Raw genomic sequence first — 17,500 nt, forward strand, 5'->3', positions numbered from 1 at the left:
GAGTTTTATTTAAATGTTCTGTATTGTGTCCTTGCAGGTTTTTCCGTCTCTTCCTGGAGGCCATTAAAAAGCGCAGCGCCAAGTTGGCTTCTATCGCCGTGGAGACCAGGAAGGCAACCATGAGAGACAAGGACCAAGATGGAGACGGGGCAGCGGCCACAGGAGGGGTCTGTTCACTTTTAGAATTTATTTTGTTTGGGGGCGCCTTTAGCTCAGTCGGTAAGGCGTCCCCCTCCCGGGCCAGGCCCAGCAGCAGACCCGGGTTCGATTCCCGCCCGCGGTCGTTCTCTGCATGTCACTCCCCTCTCTGCCCCATTTCACCTCTGTCTCTCTGCAATATCAATAAAGCATAAAAATGCCCAAAAAATATATTTGAAAAAAAAAAAAAAAAAAATTGTTTATTTATTGTTTACTTTTAAAGGGGCAGCGTTTAACACAGTATCACCAGAGTTAGTTATTTGCTAAATTACATCTGTAGTCCATAACATCTCATGGGATTAGTTGTCACTTGTATATCTGAACGTTTCTTTGTTTTTTTGAAAACATAACATAAAAAAAAAAATTAAAAAAATCTTGATGATATTTTGTCACATTGCCCTCCATGGCAGTTTGTTTCTGTTCATTTACTATCATCAGGTCTTAGTTACAAAGGCTTTTTTCGCACATTTAAACAAATCCTTTATACCTGATCCACATAGCAACATATCCAACTTCATTCTGACTTCTCTTTGCACTGTTCTGCATTTTCTAACTGTTTGTATTGTCAACGTTTTTGCCGTAAGTTTATTTTTTTTTATGTCATCCAAGCCTGCCCTGTCAAAGATGAATTTCTGTAACTTGTGACACAATAAAGTTTTTCTCATCTTATTCTATTATGACTAGGACTAGGGATAAAACTGTGAAATGAAAGCAGACATGTAAAGTGTGTTGTGTTGTGTGTAGGACGAGGCGGACGGAGAGGAGGAGAGAGAGATAGTTGACGATCTGGGGAACGAAGGAGACGCAGACGCTTCAGACGCAAAGAGGAAAGACAAACAAGAGGAGGAGGTAAGGACATTTAAAAACTCTATCATTCTAGACTTTTTATTTTTAATTATCATCTTACCTTTTTTTTTTATCACATACACTTTTTACTGCCGATTTTCCCCTTTTAAATGAATGTAAAGCACTTTGTAGCATGTTTTTTGAAAAGCGCTCTATTAAAAAAAGGTATTATGGCTGGAGAATCATTCGCCTCAAGCATGAATTGAAAATTAGGTGTGACTTGATATTTAAAAAAATCTGTAAATTTTAAATTGAAAATGTGTAGATACCCTGAAAAAAAATACACGGCCCATTGATTAATACTTAAAATCTTCAACTATTGTCTATTATAATATCCAGATCCATTCTACACTCTGTATTCTCCTTGTAACTTGAGGTCTGCTGCAACCCTCAGTTCTTTTAAATCGAGTCTGAAGACTTTTCTGTTTCCATTTTAACCTGTACTTTTAATTTAATTTAAATGTTCTACTTGTATTCATTCACTTTTAAATGTCTTCTAATGTGTTTTATGTCTTTTAATCTTGCCCCTGTAAAACACTTTGAATGGCCTTGTGTCTGAATTGTGCTATATAAATAAACTTGCCTTGCCTTGCCTTGTAGGTGGACTATGAGAGTAAAGGAAATCTTACAAATTCCACTCAAATCATATTTACTTTCATGTATAATTATTATTTTTTAACAGTCTGGAAGTGATTTTTAACTTGGAGCCTAGTTATTAATACTTTAAGTCTTCCACTATTGTCTATTATAATATCCATAACCCTTCTAAACACTGTATTCCCCTTGTATATAATAATAATAATAATAATAAAATACTTAAAAAATTCCACTATTATAATATCCATATCCATTCTAAACACTGTATTCCCCTTTTTATTTTATTTCTTCTATTTAAATGATTTATTTCCATTCATATTTTTCATTCACTTTCCTAATGTCTATTCTATACTTGATGTATTTTTATCTTGATGTATTTCATGCCCCCTGTAAAGCACTTTGAATGGCCTTGTGTCTGAATTAGATATGCTATAGACATAAACTTGCCTTGCCTTGTAGGTGGACTATGAGAGTGAGGAGGATGGCGGGGAGGATGGAGAGGATAAAGAGGAACAGGGGGATGAGGAGACGGAGGTGGAGAAAGCTTCAGAAACCCCTCTGGAGGACTCCCAGCCTCCTGAATCTACCGCAGTCACACCACAGAAGAAGAGCAAACGGCAGAAGACAGGAGAGGGAGAGTCAGGGGATCAGATGAGAGTTAACACTGTTCTAGAGTCAAACCCGGCCATCCAGGACTACCGCTATGACATGGAGCAGGAGCTCTGGTGTGAGGTGGGTTTATTTTAAATTATTTTTTACCTACTTACACTTTTTTTTTTTTTTTTAATATGTATATATATATATATTTATTTTTAACTAGTTTTTTTGATATATTTTTTTTCTTATTTTTTCTATTTTCTATTTATTTATTTTTTATTTTAATTTATTTTAATTTTTATTTTATACTAATTTTTTATTTATTTTATTGAGTTTTTAGCATATCACAAATGCACACAGTCAGATCAACTTACAAATGTTAATGTAGTGCAGATAGAACAAACATTTTCAAGAAAGAACAAACGATTTATAGCAGATTTATAAAAATAAAAGAGGAAAAGGAGATGAAGGGATCAGATGAGAGTTAACGCTGTTCTAGAGTCCAACCCGGCCATCCAGAACTACAGCTATGTAATTATGGAAATGATATAGCTGTGGGTGTGGACAAAAGCAGATATTTTAATTTTTTTTTACACATTTTTATATATTTATTTTTTTACTTTATGTTTTACTTATTTTTTATATATATATATGTTTTTATCTATTTTTTTATTTTAATTTATTTTTTACTTTAATTTTTACTGAATAGTTAGCATATCACATTTTTTTTTTTTTTAAAGAACACACAAGTGAAAAAGTGAACACAAAAACAAGACACAAAACATAACAAACAACCAACCAACATGGCGTACTCTACTCTTTACAGGTTTCTAAGGACATTGTTTATACTATAGGATATAGCACTGCAAACTAGATTTTTCACCACTAGATGCCGCTAAATACTCCAATATAACACACTGTACCTTTTTAAAAACACCACATAAGTACATTTTTCAACCTTTTATCTCCCTGTTTAATAGATTGACCTGATCTTGCCAATGAACAAGGTGCATTTCGACTTGACTTCGGTGCTTTCGACGTTGGCCCAAAACGCTGTTGTCATGGAGACCAAAGGGCTGACTCGCTGTCTGCTCGGCGAGAACACGCTGAAGACGGGAGAGAAAGAGACGGTTCTAAACACGGAAGGAATCAACATGCACGAAATGTTCAAGCACAGTGACGTACGTACTGTAGGCTCTGTGTGTGTGTGTGGGTGTGGGTGGGTGTGTGTGTGTGTGAGTGAGTGTGTGTGAGAGAGAGAGTGTGTGCGTCTTTGAGTGTGTGTGTGTGTGTGAGTGTGATAGAGAGAGTGTGTGTGTGTGTGTGTGTGAGAGACAGTCAGAGAGTGTGTGTGAGAGTCCGAGAGTGAGTGTGTGTGTATCTGTCTGTCTGTCTGTCTGTCTGTCTGTCTGTCTGTCTGTCTGTGTGTCTGTCTGTGAGAGAGAGAGAGATAGTGTGTGTGTGTGGGCACTGGCTGGTTTGAATATAGCTTACATGAAACTAGACTGTGGTTTTCAAAAGCCATGGGCAGAATATCAAACTAGGTATCGAGAAATGTACCATGTTTATTTTAAAAGATAGCTGAGTTTCTGCTTTATAAGTTTCATTTGTGATAGATGATTCGATTAAATGTGGCTTTAAACTAGTCTGAAAAGGACATACACAATACCTCATGTCTTAATTATCTAAAATGTGAATCGAGATATTTTAATTTGGAATTGTCAACATAGTTTGAGCAAATACTACTAATAAACTTTATTTTTATTACACCTTTCAATCAAGAAATGCAGCTCAAAATGCTTTACAGGATATATCCACAGGCACAGGGTCCCTTTGCATCAAACACTGGGAAACAGTGATAAAATGACATAAGAAATTAGTCCAAATTTCAAATTACAAGTAGATTTAATGTCTTCTATAACAATATTTTGGCTAAATTTGTACATATCACAGAAGACGTAACAGATAAATGGATGGTACAAGACACTTAGGAGATTTTTGCGAACGTTCGATTAAATTTCCATAATAATATTTTAAGATACTGAAAGGTGCAGTGTGTAATATGACATCATCAAGAAAGTTCTACAAAGTTCTAGAATGCAACACTCCCTGGGTAACCCCAACCCTTTTGAATAATAACAGAAGCTACAGTGGCCTTCAAGGACAAGAACAATTCAAAATTTTAAACAATGCACCTGATGACATTCCAACTATGACACTTTCAAGATGGCGGCACTAGTATGCATCCTTGGTCCAAAATATGCAGAAATATGGACATATATGAGACCCCTTCTAAGGGAAAAAATAATAATTAAAAAAAAAAAATTCAGCTATTATGCACTAAATTAAATGTACTTTTGGATATTATAATTACTTTCTACAAAATCTGCTAGGAAATAAAACCCAAAATTCTACACACTGCAGGTTTAATCTACAAATAACACTTTTGAGAATTTTATATGTGCAACTCCACACTACACTTTTAAAGTCCTAGTTGGCCAGTCAGTTGGACATATCAGATTCAGTCTTGACTCTTTTCATACATTTGACTCAGAGACTTGTATCTATTCAAATCTATTCCTGTCACCCATTTCCATGCAAATACTCTCTCATGGTATCTCATCTAAGTTCACATCTTGCAAAACAACTTTTAGTTCACTTTAAAGAACACAGAGTTCAACCATAGAAAAAAATACCAGGCAGTCATAAAACAAGAGTGTATTGTTAGTGGTTAATTCCTCAAGAAATGTTAATTGAATATTGAAGCAATTAGACTTTTTTAAATGTGTAATGATGTTAAAATATATATATTGTTTCTACAGATTTTGGACATCAACAGACTGTACTCCAATGAGGTTCATGCGATGGCCGCCACCTACGGGATTGAAGTGGGTCTGAAGGTCATAGAGAAGGAGATCAAAGATGTGTTCGCTGTCTACGGTACAAACACACACACTCACTCACTCACTCACTCACTCACTCACTCACTCACTCACTCACTCTCACACACACACTCACTCACTCACTCACTCACTCACTCACTCACTCACTCACTCACTCACTCACTCACTCACTCACTCTCACACACACACTCACTCACTCACTCACTCACTCACTCACTCACTCACTCACTCACTCACTCACTCACTCTCACTCATTAATAATAATTAGTAATAATGGGGGTAATATATTAGAAAGTATAATCATAAAGAAAGTATAATCCGAAGTTAAATTCAACTAGTTCATAAAATAAGTCTTAGAAAATAAATGTTCTCATCAAAACTTGAAGTAAGTACATAACTACGGATAAATAAAGTAAAATTCTGAATAATTAAATGTATTTATTACCTCCCATCAATAATAAAATAATGATATTAAAGGAATACTTCACCCATAAGGAACCGGCGTTCTATCATTATAAAATCGCTATTATAATATAATGATTGAGGTTTTTCTTCCCTCAGTCTTCCCTTGGCCCAGCTGTCCTGTTAATCCTAACCCTACATTTTCCCATGTGTGATGTCACGCATGGGAAAATGTAGGGTTAGACAGTGAGACCATAAAACACTCTTTCTGCCTTTTCTCAGGCTAGGATGAACCGATTTCTAAACATTTTGCACATTTATACTACATTACATAGGATCTCACAGTTCAAGACACCTTCATATTTCCACAGGGGAAGTAGGTCTTTAAGGTGTATATACTATAACCTAATCATTTGTGTCTGTCTGTCTGTCTGTCTGTCTGTCTGTCTGTCTGTCTGTCTGTCTGTCTGTCTGTCTGTCTGTCTGTCTGTATTTCTCTCTAGGTATCGAGGTGGACCCCAGACACCTGTCTCTGGTTGCAGACTACATGTGTTTTGAAGGAGTTTATAAACCGTTAAACAGACACGCCATCCGCTCCAACTCTTCCCCTCTGCAGCAGATGACCTTCGAGACAAGCTTCAAGTTCCTCAAACAGGCCACTATGCTCGGTGAGGAGGGGGGAAGGATTATTTTTTATTTTATTTTTTACTTTTATTTATACTCAATCAATTTAGGATTAATTAAGGGGTCAATTAAGGGGTGACCCTCATTTACAATTATTATGGTCAGGCTTATAAACGTTTAAATGCTCCTCAAACAGGCCACTATGCTGGGTTATGGTTATGATTTCATTCTTATTTAAAACATTTTTTTTTTACAATATGGCATAATGGACATGAAGAATTTTTATTTATTTTTTATTTATATATATTTTTTTCAATTTATACTAGCGAGATCAATTGAGGGCTGACCCTTATTTACAATGATTATGGGCGTGGCTTATAAACATTTAAATGCTAAAGGATAAGAAACCAATGGGTTAAAGGTGTCACTTTGGACAAAAAATCGTCCGCTAAATGAAATGGTATGTAATATATATATATATATATTTTTTTTTCTTGACATTTTTCAGGGTCCCACGATGAGCTGATGTCCCCCTCTGCCTGCATGGTTACGGGGAAAGTGGTGAAAGGTGGAACTGGAATATTTGAACTGAAGCAACCTCTGCAGTAGGAGATGCTGCATTTTGATTGGTTCCTGGGATGTAGTAGACAAAATGCTGCAATCTGATTGGTTGGTTGGATGTGTCAATCAAAAGATACATTTTACACTGGCTGTGTTCGCAACGGCCTACTAATGTCCTCCCTCCTACATACTCAACATGTATATATTTCAACCTGTCTACTTAACGATCGATTGTGTATGCGAGGTTCGTCGGACCGTTTACAACACTGAAGCAATAAAGAATTTAAAAACTTCCTTGTCGTTGGAAAAGACGCAATGCATTGTGGGGCGGTCGAGTAGGAGTAGTAACCTATCGATCCATACACAAAATCTTCCCGGAAGTTAGTACTCATCCAGGCATTTCTTGCCTACACAACCACAACATACTCAAATTGACGTCAAAATTAGTACAAGTAGGCCGGTTCGAACACAGCCATGGAAAGATAAATAAATATAAAAGTTGTATCTCGCGTTTCCTACTAAATGTTTAGGATGTCCCAAATATTATTTTATTATATATTTTCTTTGTTTGTTTTTTAAAGAAGAAATCTTGAAAGGACCATCTTATCATGCTACAAACACACTCGAAGGTTGCGTTCCGAATCGCATACTCTTTCTTTTTTCTATTCTACATACTACATCCGACGATAAAAATAATCTAGTTAGGATGCAGTAGGCATACTATTGGGACATACTTTTACTCTCTTATTTCATCATAACATTGCGCCTTGATCTCGCCTCTTGCTTTTATATCCGTCGCATCCCCGTTTGTTTTCATATGGAGGCTTCGTCGATGTTACGTCACTTCACGTGCGCACTGGATTGTGGGTCAGAATCGCCCAAATAGGATGCAGTTTTCAACACTAACAATCTTGGCCGCATGAAGTAGGACATCCAGGTACTTCTAACCATCCTAAATCTGGCCACAAGAATCGGGACATCCTAAATCTTTTTTCTACATACTATATAGTAGAAAGTATGCGGTTCAGAACGCAACCATAGTTGGAGCTCAGAAATTCGACACAGTTGTTGTCTTATGTTGACAACTTTACATCATTACTTCTCTTTTTGTATTTAATGCAATTGAAATTAAAACTGTAAAATATATTCGTTGTTGATGTTTTTGTGTGATATGACCCGTTATGTTTCATTTAAAAAAAAAAAAATGTGTCCCTGAATTAGTTAATACTATATACTTTATTATTGTCTACCGTTTTTATTCAAAAGGCAGACATGTGGTGTGTGCGTGTGTGTGTGTGTGTGTGTGTGTGTGTGTGTGTGTGTGTGTGTGTGTGTGTGTGTGTGTGTGTGTGTGTGTGTGTGTGTGTGTGTGTGTGTGTGTGTGTGTGTGTGTGTGTGTGTGTGTGTGTGTGTGTGTGTGTGTGTGTGTGTGTGTGTGTGTGTGTGTGTGTGTGTGTGTGTGTGTGTGTGTGTCTGCTATTACTACATTATATAACATCCAAACAGACCACATTCAACACAATAGAAGCTGCATTTAAAGGAGTAATAGGTGACTGAATCAGGGTTAAATAAATAAATACATTCAAGGTCCTGCAGGCTAGTTGCCATTACTGATTAATATATTTTTTGTCAACAAGGACAGTGTTTATTTAAAGATGTTTTTTTCTTTGCACAAGGGGGACTTTGTACATTAACCGTGAGGGTAAAACTGAAAGTGGTGATTTTGGGTAATGGCTGCAGTCCTGTACAGATTATTTTGGGGACTACTTTGCTCTGGGAATAAAAAAAAGTTAGGTTTGATTACAGCTGTGATATTGTACAGCCCAGTGCTCCAATACTTTTGGAAAGCTGTATCTTGCTTTTTTCAACAGTTAGGTGCTGTTTTTAAATGATTATATTTTCACCGAGTGATTTGTGTACTAGTCTTAAGTGCTTCTGCTGACCTTGTACAGTAGCGTGAGAAGCAGACTTACAGGTGAATCGCCAAACATTTGAATTTAAATTTGAATCATGGGATGATTTTGCATTTCATTTGGAAATCAGTTCCGGACTCTAGATGAAGAGTGGAGAGGCATTGTCAAGAGGAAGATGAGACACACACCACACCAGACTCATCATTACAGACGAGCTGAAGGCTGCTATCAAAGCAACCTGGGCTTACGTAACAACTTAAACAGTGCCACAGGCTGATCACCTTAATGCCATGCAGCATTAACGCTATAATCTGTCTGTCTATCTATCTATCTATCTATCTATCCATCTATCCATCTATCTATCTATCCCTAATAAAGTGAAACAGGACGATGAAGCAAGAAGAGTAAATTAAAATTCATATCATGATCTTCTCATGGGACAAATGTTCATATATTTTGCGGCTTTTATTCTTTTAACTGCAAAGCTGAACATATTATTTTCCCCATGCTCTTATTACGAAAGACCCGGAAGTGATGCTGCGAATCTTGGCCTTTTGATTGGCTGTTGACCAACGGAGGAGGCTGGGTGTATCAGTGACCAAGAACAACCAAGAAGCACATCAATTTATTCCCTCAATAGCATTCCTTATGGCGATACCTTTCAAGTCATGGAAGGCTATTTAATATAACAATAAGAAAACCTAACAATGATCAAGAAAAATAGTTTTAAAAGGACTGTACTGCGCTTACTGTTGTGGTGGTTACGTAGTGCTCCGCCAAATAAATAAAAAACGGCTAACGGTCAACCGCACTGGTAACTATGGAGTAAACGTCTCGACAAAGGTAACTCGTTCGACAAAAGGTACATTTTTCTCTTTTTATTGTTTTTTTTAGCGCTATATAATGTTATAAGTCTGGGTTTGGTAACGTGTTGTGAGTTGTACTAGCTATATATCTCTATTTCCAAGGTAATAAAAAGGCACCTTAAAAATTACGCAGTGCTCGAAAACATTACAGAAATAAAACAGTTTAAACCAATGTAACTAGCTAATTTTTTTTTAGCGCTATATAATGTTATAAGTGTGGGGTTGGTAACGTTTTGTGAGTTGTACTAGCTATATATCTCTATTTCCAAGGTAATAAATGCCACCTTAAAAATTACGCAGTGCTCGAAGACATTACAGAAAAAAAACAGTTTAAACCAATGTAACTAGCTAAATGCGCAGTATGAGAGTAAATGAATGTTTTGTCTTTAATTCCAAGCTATGCGGGGGATTTAAATATTTACACTTATAATAATTCATGCCCCTGTGCTTTACAGGGGCATGAATTACAATACATCAAGTATAGAATAGACATTAGAAAAACGAATTAATAGAAATAAAACATTTAAATTAAATTAAATTAAATTAAAAAATGTGCATGTAAAGAGATGGAGGTGCTGGCTGGCGTATTGTTCAAATATGTTTTATTTATTTACATATATAAATAAAATCTGAGATTACAAACAGAGACAGAATTGCAGATACAATACTCGATTCATCCCCAGAGGAAAAATGTGTTTGCATAGTCACAATTAACATATGATGAAAGCAAGAATAAACACAAACAAACTATTCCAAATAACCAAATATATATTAGACTATACACAAAACAACAGCTATACTAGATAGAGAATAGAGATAAAGTTAAATAAAAGAAGAATTAATGTATCTTTAATGCAAGATATAACTAAATGTCCATCATGTATTTTGCATGGCTACTCATAGTAAGAGTTTAATGAAGCCCAACCTCAGAAAAAAATATTATCCAAAATATTTTAAATATCCCACATATAAAGATGATGATGTATGAATTAACGCTATGGATCAGACTGTTATATACAAGTATTTAAAATACGCTACGACATTCATAAAACACTGTCCTATATATAAATGCTCATCTCTGCACGATACCTACTCTAACTTTAAGCAACTTTTACTGTTTCAAAATGTGTGTACCTTTTCTGAGCACAATTTCTAGTACAAGAGGCTTACTTTAATTTATTACCACCAGTAGTTTAACATTATTGCGATATACATTCAAGTGATTGATTATGATACCTTGCTTCTCCGTTCTCTATAGGGTTTCTCTTTAGCTAATAACAGAACTCACGTTAGTTCCTCCTTTGTCTTGCGTTGTTCCCTAATGAGATTGATAGACTGACTGTACCCGAACATTATAATGAAACCACGAGATGTGCTTATCAGTAGATCAGTATGTCTGCAGTGTCTGTGTGTGAGTGAATGTATAAATGCTACAACTAAACACTAATGAATGATACAAAAGGTCAGGCTGCATTCACTTTTTCTGCCATCGGTGTATATGAGTGTTTGTATGAATGGGTGAATGTGGTAAGAAATGTAAAGCGCTTCTTTGGGGCTGAGAAAATCGTCTAGAAAGCGCTATATAAGTCAAATCCATTTACCATTTACCATTTTCAGTTGTCTGTTTGTGTTCCAAAAAAAAAAATAAGAAAAAAGGTCAGGCTGCAGACCAGGAGATGATTTTGCTTATCTTAACTTCTTATCCTAACGGCCCCTCTCTGTGTTTAGCACACGGACCCTGATGTTCAGACGTCTTCCGCCTCCAGCAGAGAAACAACCCAGGACAGTGTGTGAGAGCAACATGAGGCTTCCTACACGCTGCGTCCCACACAGGTAAATGTTCACATTAACATAGAATCAGATCAGAATCAGAAAGGATTTTACACCAATAAGGAATTAGTCTTGGTGAATAAGGTGCATACAGTTAGACAAGAAACAATGAACGAACAGTGACTGTAATATATACAATATAACACAATATATAAACAAGTGATACGTTAAAATAGTATAAAATAGAATAAAAACTAAGGTAAAGATACTTAAAATTTGTAAACATTTACGAATTGAGTCAGTAAGCACTAAGCAAAGGCTATTGTTCCTATTTAAACACCGTGGTTAGATAGACAGCACTTAACTTCCTCTCGCACGATTAAAAAAAATTGTTTCACCGGTTTGGTTAAGAAACCCTTTTAGAAAATTACTTTTGGGGTCGCTGGTGGTGTAGCGCTTATGTAGAAAAACTATATAGAAATATCATTCTTTGCACTGATGGTCTTGTTTGCTGTGTTACATGTCATTTATGATCATCAGAGGAAAAATTTGTCTGTTTCAGAAATATTATAAAGTTCCTCATAGCACCTTTTAAGGCCTTAACTCGAACCATACAATCTTTGCGTCACACTAACATTAACACTATTGCATTGACTATAGTTGTTAGTTTAGCACTGTGGTTAGATAGACAGCGCTCACTCACTCGCTCTCACACAATACATATTTCGTTGTACATCTGTATGGTTAAGAAAGATCTTAGAAAATGAGTTGAATATGCATTAGGTTCAAGGTTCAAGGTATCTTTATTATCCCTGAGGGGCAAATTGATTAGTATTTGTATAGCCAGCAGTAAGAAACAGCAAAAACATAAGATAAGATAATACAACGGCTCACACAAAGATATACACAGAGATGTAGAATGGCTGGAAAAAAATGGAATGAGTGAAAGTACAATACAGACTAATTCAAGTTGAGTGCCAGCAATCTTTCTGCAAACTTCGATCGCCTGCAGCTAGTTTTTGCTGTTCCACAGAAAGTGACCCGTGTCAAAGGGTAAGAAGGACAGATTCAATAAAAGCAAGAATTAAACCTGCAGTGTGTAGAATTTTGGGTTTTATTTCCTAGCAGATTTTGTAGAAAGTAATTATAATATCCATAAATACATTTTTCCCTTAGAAAAGGTCTCATATATGTCCATATTTCTGCATATTTTGGACCAAGGCCTAGTGCCGCCATCTTGAAAGTGTCATAGTTGGAATGTCATCAGGTGCATTGTTTAAAATTTAGAATTGTTCTTGTCCTTGAAGGCCACTGTAGCTTCTGCTATTATTCGAAAGGGTTGGGGTTACCCAGGGAGCGTTGCATTCTAGAACTTTGTAGAACTTTCTTGATGATGTCATATTACACACTGCACCTTTAAACATTTTCAATAAAGTAGTGTCAACATTCAAACTGTGGAGCTTCCGATAAAAGTACATACGCCGATGTGCTTTCTTGCTCACAGCATCGACATGGGACTTAAAGCTTAATTTATGGTGGATCACAATCCCAACATATTTATAGAGTCTCAGTCCTCTTCACAGCAGACCTCGGGTTAGAATCCGGCCCGTGGTCATTCTCTGCACGTCATTACCCTCTTTGCCCCATTTCATCTCTGTCTGTCTGTACTATCAAATAAAGCTTTAAAACGCCCAAAGAATAATCTTAAAAAACATAAAATAAAATTACTTTCTGCTACCTCGATTCCTTAGGACTTTTTATATGTTATTAACTACATGTTCATGAGACAAAAAGAGTTGAGGTAGGTTGTGTTGCAGTTTGTGTGAGGGTGTCAGGTGATATAACGCCTGCCCTCCCTGGACTATCAGGCTTGAAGGAGAACACCAGCATCACCTATAGACACGCTTGAAGTGAAAACAGTCTCAAAGTTTAAATGGACAGTGTCCTCAAGGCCCATTTCTTAGAAAAGAGTATTCGGGTCTAAAGGCCAGGACACACCAGTCCGACTACCCGAAAATGGCTTCACTGATTCGCTAGCCCTCCACAAATCAAATTGCTCCAACTGAAAGACTGCCCGCCGCCGATTGAACATGACGTCGGGCTCAAAAGAAGCCCGACGACATCTACGACGACCGATTTCACGGCACACACCAAACAGATTTGTGTCCGCGCCCCCTCCCGACTCTACGACGGCGATTATCGGGCCGGTGTGTCCTGGCCTTAAAACCTTAGGTCTGCTGCAACTCTCAGCTCTTTTAAGTCAAGTCTAAAGACATTGCTGTTTCCAATTGAACCTGAAATTTAGATTTTATTAAATGCTCTATTTCTATTCATTCGCTTTTAAATGTTTTATTTCTATTCATTAGCTTTTTTCATGTGTATTATGTCTTTTAATCTTGCCCCTGTAAAGCACTTTGAATGGCCTTGTGTCTGAATTGTGCTATTGAAATAAACTTGCCTTGCCTTGCCCAGGGCCACGGGAGGGAAACAAATAGAGGAGCAAGTAATACAAGTAAATCCCTTTGTTAAAGACACAATCATATCATATCTCTATTTATATTAATAATACACATTGCAGCATAACACTTTTTGTATAGCACATTGCATACAAGAAAAGCTGCTCCAATCGCTTTACAATGATAAAATCACATGCATTACAAACTTCACATTAAAATAGACATACAATGAGCATATACATGACAATATTGTGAAAAAAATTAAATAGAGTAGAGATTTGAAGTGTTTAGCGCCGCAATGAAAGCAAGGCATTTTTTAAAAGATCAACAAAACAGAAAGGCATTAAACCTGCAGTGTGTAGAATTGTGGGTTTTATTTACCAGCAGATTTTGTAGAAAGTAATTATAATATCCATAAGTACATTTAATTTAGTGCATAATTTTTTTTTTTTAATTATTTATTTTTCCCTTAGAAAGGGTCTCATATATGTCCATATTTCTGCATATTTTCGACCAAGGCCTTGTCAACGCCATTTTGGAAGTGTCATAGTTGGAATGTCATCAGGTGCAGTGTTTAAAATTTAGAATTGTTCTTGTCCTTGAAGGCCACTGTAGCTTCTGTTATTATTCGAAAGGGTTGGGGTTACCCAGGGAGCGTTGCATTCTAGAACTTTGTAGAACTTTCTTGATGATGTCATATTACACACTGCACCTTTTAAAGGCATCGGTCAATAAAAGAAAGATCCATAATTAATAAAATCACACTCATACAATAAAAACCAAATCCTTTTTTTTTATTTTTTTTATTTTATCGATAATTAATCATGGAACAAATAATCTGGCCTTTTTTTGAAAGTGTCTTTTTATTTTTATATATATATTTTTTTGGGCATTTTCAAGCTTTATTAGACAGTACAGAGTTGAAATGGGGAGACAGAGAGAGAGAGAGGGGTGGGGGGGGATGACCTGCAGTAAAGGTCCACTGGTCGGATTTGAACCCGCGACCACTGCAACAAAGGCCGGAGCCGATATGGTACGCGCTGTATCCACTACGCCACCGGAGCACACTGTTTTGAAAGTGTCTCAACCATTCGACCTTGACTTTAGAGTGTAGCTTGTAAACCGAACATAAAAAGCAGTACTATACTGATATAGTACAGTACACTTCCTTAAAAGCAGCAGTGACTGAGTGTTCTATTCTAAATTTAACTCACTAAATATATCAATGTGTCTGTGACAGTTTAGGTCAAAGTCAGTCCGCCCTCTGTACTGGGGCTGAAAGAGGGTTTTAGTTGCATTATTATTATTATTATTATTATTATTATTATTATTATTATTATTATTATTATTATTATTATTATTATTATTATTATTATTATTATTATTATTATTATTATTATTATTTGTATTATTATTTGTATTATTATTATTATTATTATTATTATTATTATTATTATTATTATTATTATTATTATTATTATTATTATTTTAATGTCTAATCTTGATTAATTGTATACTTTGAATGGCCTTGTGTCTGAATTGTTTCTAAACCAAACTGTGGGGCCCTGCTGCTGTAAACAACAACAGTGGAACAGTAACTTTTCAGGAAGCTTTTCTAACTTCAAACAGTGTTCCAGGGATCATGATTATGTCCCTTATGTGAATACAATTGTTTATTCAGTTATGGGAGTATATACCTAAGGTTTTCAATTTTCTGACACACCCAAAGTTACACAGTGCACCTTTAATTAACCATCATGTGCACTAGTTGTAGAACAGCAATTCATATAACAACAATTATTTTTTATTTTTCTGTTATCTTCAATCACGGTTATGCATTCCTTAGCCCAGATCAGGGGAAATGGCCGCTCTTATAGGGGTGTGTTTAGGCTGTCAACATTATGCGTCATGGTTTATGTTATTTTTAAACATTACATTTCCTTATCTATGGTTTGCAGTGTTTGTGTATTTATCCCTCAGTGGTTAGATAGATGGATGGAGGGATGGATGGATAGATAGATAGACAGACAGACAGACAGACAGACAGACAGACAGACAGACAGACAGACAGACAGACAGACAGACAGACAACCCTGCTTAGTATCAAGGAGCAGCTTAATAAAGACCCATACATTCTTTGAATTCTTCTAACCACACTCTCTTGACCCGAGGACTTGTATGTATTACTGTATTCAACTTGTTAAACATGAACAGACTTGTCAGAGTCACACTAACCAGTTTAAATTTTATATAGATAATTTTTGGGGCATTGTTATGCTTTATTAGACAGGTTGTAGAGAGAGAGATGAAATGGGTCAGAGAGGGGAATGACATGCAGAGAACGACCCGGGCTGGATTCTAACCCGGGTCTGCTGTGAAGAGGACTGAGCCTCTATGGGTGGGGGGGGGGGGGGAGGGGGGGCTCTAACCACTACACCACAAGCACACCCAGAGTATTATATTAGTTGAATAGAGACTGTCTTTCTTCAGTCTTATCTGTGTCCCAATGAAGATGTCAACTAGTATTTAGTTACCAACTCTCATGTGCTATTGCTAGGTAGGCTGCTAACTTTAGGGAGCTAGCTGGCTGTGCTAACAAACAAGCTTTAGCACCTTTCACACACACACACACACCCACACACATGCTCTCACACACACACACACACACACACACACACACACACACACACTCACACACACACGCACACATACATACACATGCTCTCACACAAACACACATATACAGACACATGCTCTCACACACACACACACACACACACTCTCTCACACACACACACACACACACACACACACACACACACACACACACACACACACACAGAAACACGTCACATGCACACACACACATCAGGAGACAAACCAGTTATGTTGCCCGGGGCATCGTTTCATCATATCACATGTCGTGCCTGTTTCATAATGATTTTAAAGGCGTATTGAAGCCCCTCATAACTCAGAGCCTTTGTTAAGGAACAATCACACATGAAAGCTATGCAGAGATAATATCACTCAGATGGCACATGATCTGAAAGGTGTGTCGCACAGGAAAATGTCAACCAGTAAAACCTGGATATTAGACAAGCCTAGACTGATTCTTTAGTTGAAGCTAAATTTTACGTTTTATTTTGCCTGTTCCACCCTTTAGCATTTATTATATTGAACTGTATACTGTGTTGTTTGACCGGTGTGTTATTGTGAAACACTTTGAGTTGCCTTTTGTGTACGAAATGTGCCTTGGCTTACTCTACAGGGTTTTTATTTTTTAAATCTTTTTATTTAAAAAAAAAATATATAAAAAATTATTATAAAGTTATTGAGCTGTGGAAAAGGGGTAGGATCAAATAAGTTTATACTTCTTCCTACTCCTTTTTAGGCATATCAATTCAATATGTTATTTGTTTATTTTTTGTTTATTTTTATTTGTGAAATCATTTGAACATATTTTTTTATTGTATTTTCATGCTTTTAATTTAAATTTTTCTTTTTTTGATATGTCTGAAATAAAATGTAATCAATCAATCAATCAATTTAGTTTTTCAGTATTACAAAGTGCAAGGTTGTTCATTTGTTACAGACATCTTGTATGGAAAGAATAAATAAAACTAATGTCACTTATATCAAAACAAACAATAAAATAAATATTACTCTACAGGTTTTTAAGACATTGCTTAGATCAAACGTAACTGTTCGACAAAAAAAAATATTTTTAATGTATCGAATACATAGTTGAAAGAAAAAGAGAAAAAAAA

General features: G+C 36.1%; 2 protein-coding genes across 2 annotated transcripts in view; both read left to right on the top strand.

The window, feature by feature from the left end:
* The window catches only part of polr1a (RNA polymerase I subunit A), a 33,828-nt gene extending 25,961 nt beyond the window's left edge, over window positions 1-7,867 (top strand). Inside the window, exons 26-32 of the mRNA XM_080036116.1 lie at window positions 38-167; window positions 943-1,047; window positions 2,101-2,373; window positions 3,219-3,419; window positions 5,061-5,178; window positions 6,047-6,211; window positions 6,676-7,867. Coding sequence (XP_079892242.1) covers window positions 38-167; window positions 943-1,047; window positions 2,101-2,373; window positions 3,219-3,419; window positions 5,061-5,178; window positions 6,047-6,211; window positions 6,676-6,776 — 1,093 coding nt within the window. The 3' untranslated portion in view covers window positions 6,777-7,867. The remainder of the gene's footprint in view (window positions 1-37; window positions 168-942; window positions 1,048-2,100; window positions 2,374-3,218; window positions 3,420-5,060; window positions 5,179-6,046; window positions 6,212-6,675) is intronic.
* Window positions 7,868-9,382: 1,515 nt separating this feature from the next.
* The window catches only part of st3gal5 (ST3 beta-galactoside alpha-2,3-sialyltransferase 5), a 24,210-nt gene continuing 16,092 nt past the window's right edge, over window positions 9,383-17,500 (top strand). The window contains exons 1-2 of the mRNA XM_080035100.1: window positions 9,383-9,484; window positions 11,236-11,340. Of these exons, the coding sequence (XP_079891226.1) occupies window positions 11,249-11,340 (92 nt within the window). The 5' untranslated portion in view covers window positions 9,383-9,484; window positions 11,236-11,248. The remainder of the gene's footprint in view (window positions 9,485-11,235; window positions 11,341-17,500) is intronic.

This window comes from Ammodytes marinus, assembly GCF_949987685.1.
Source record: "Ammodytes marinus genome assembly, chromosome: 10".
In the NCBI taxonomy this organism is placed as follows: domain Eukaryota; kingdom Metazoa; phylum Chordata; class Actinopteri; order Uranoscopiformes; family Ammodytidae; genus Ammodytes; species Ammodytes marinus.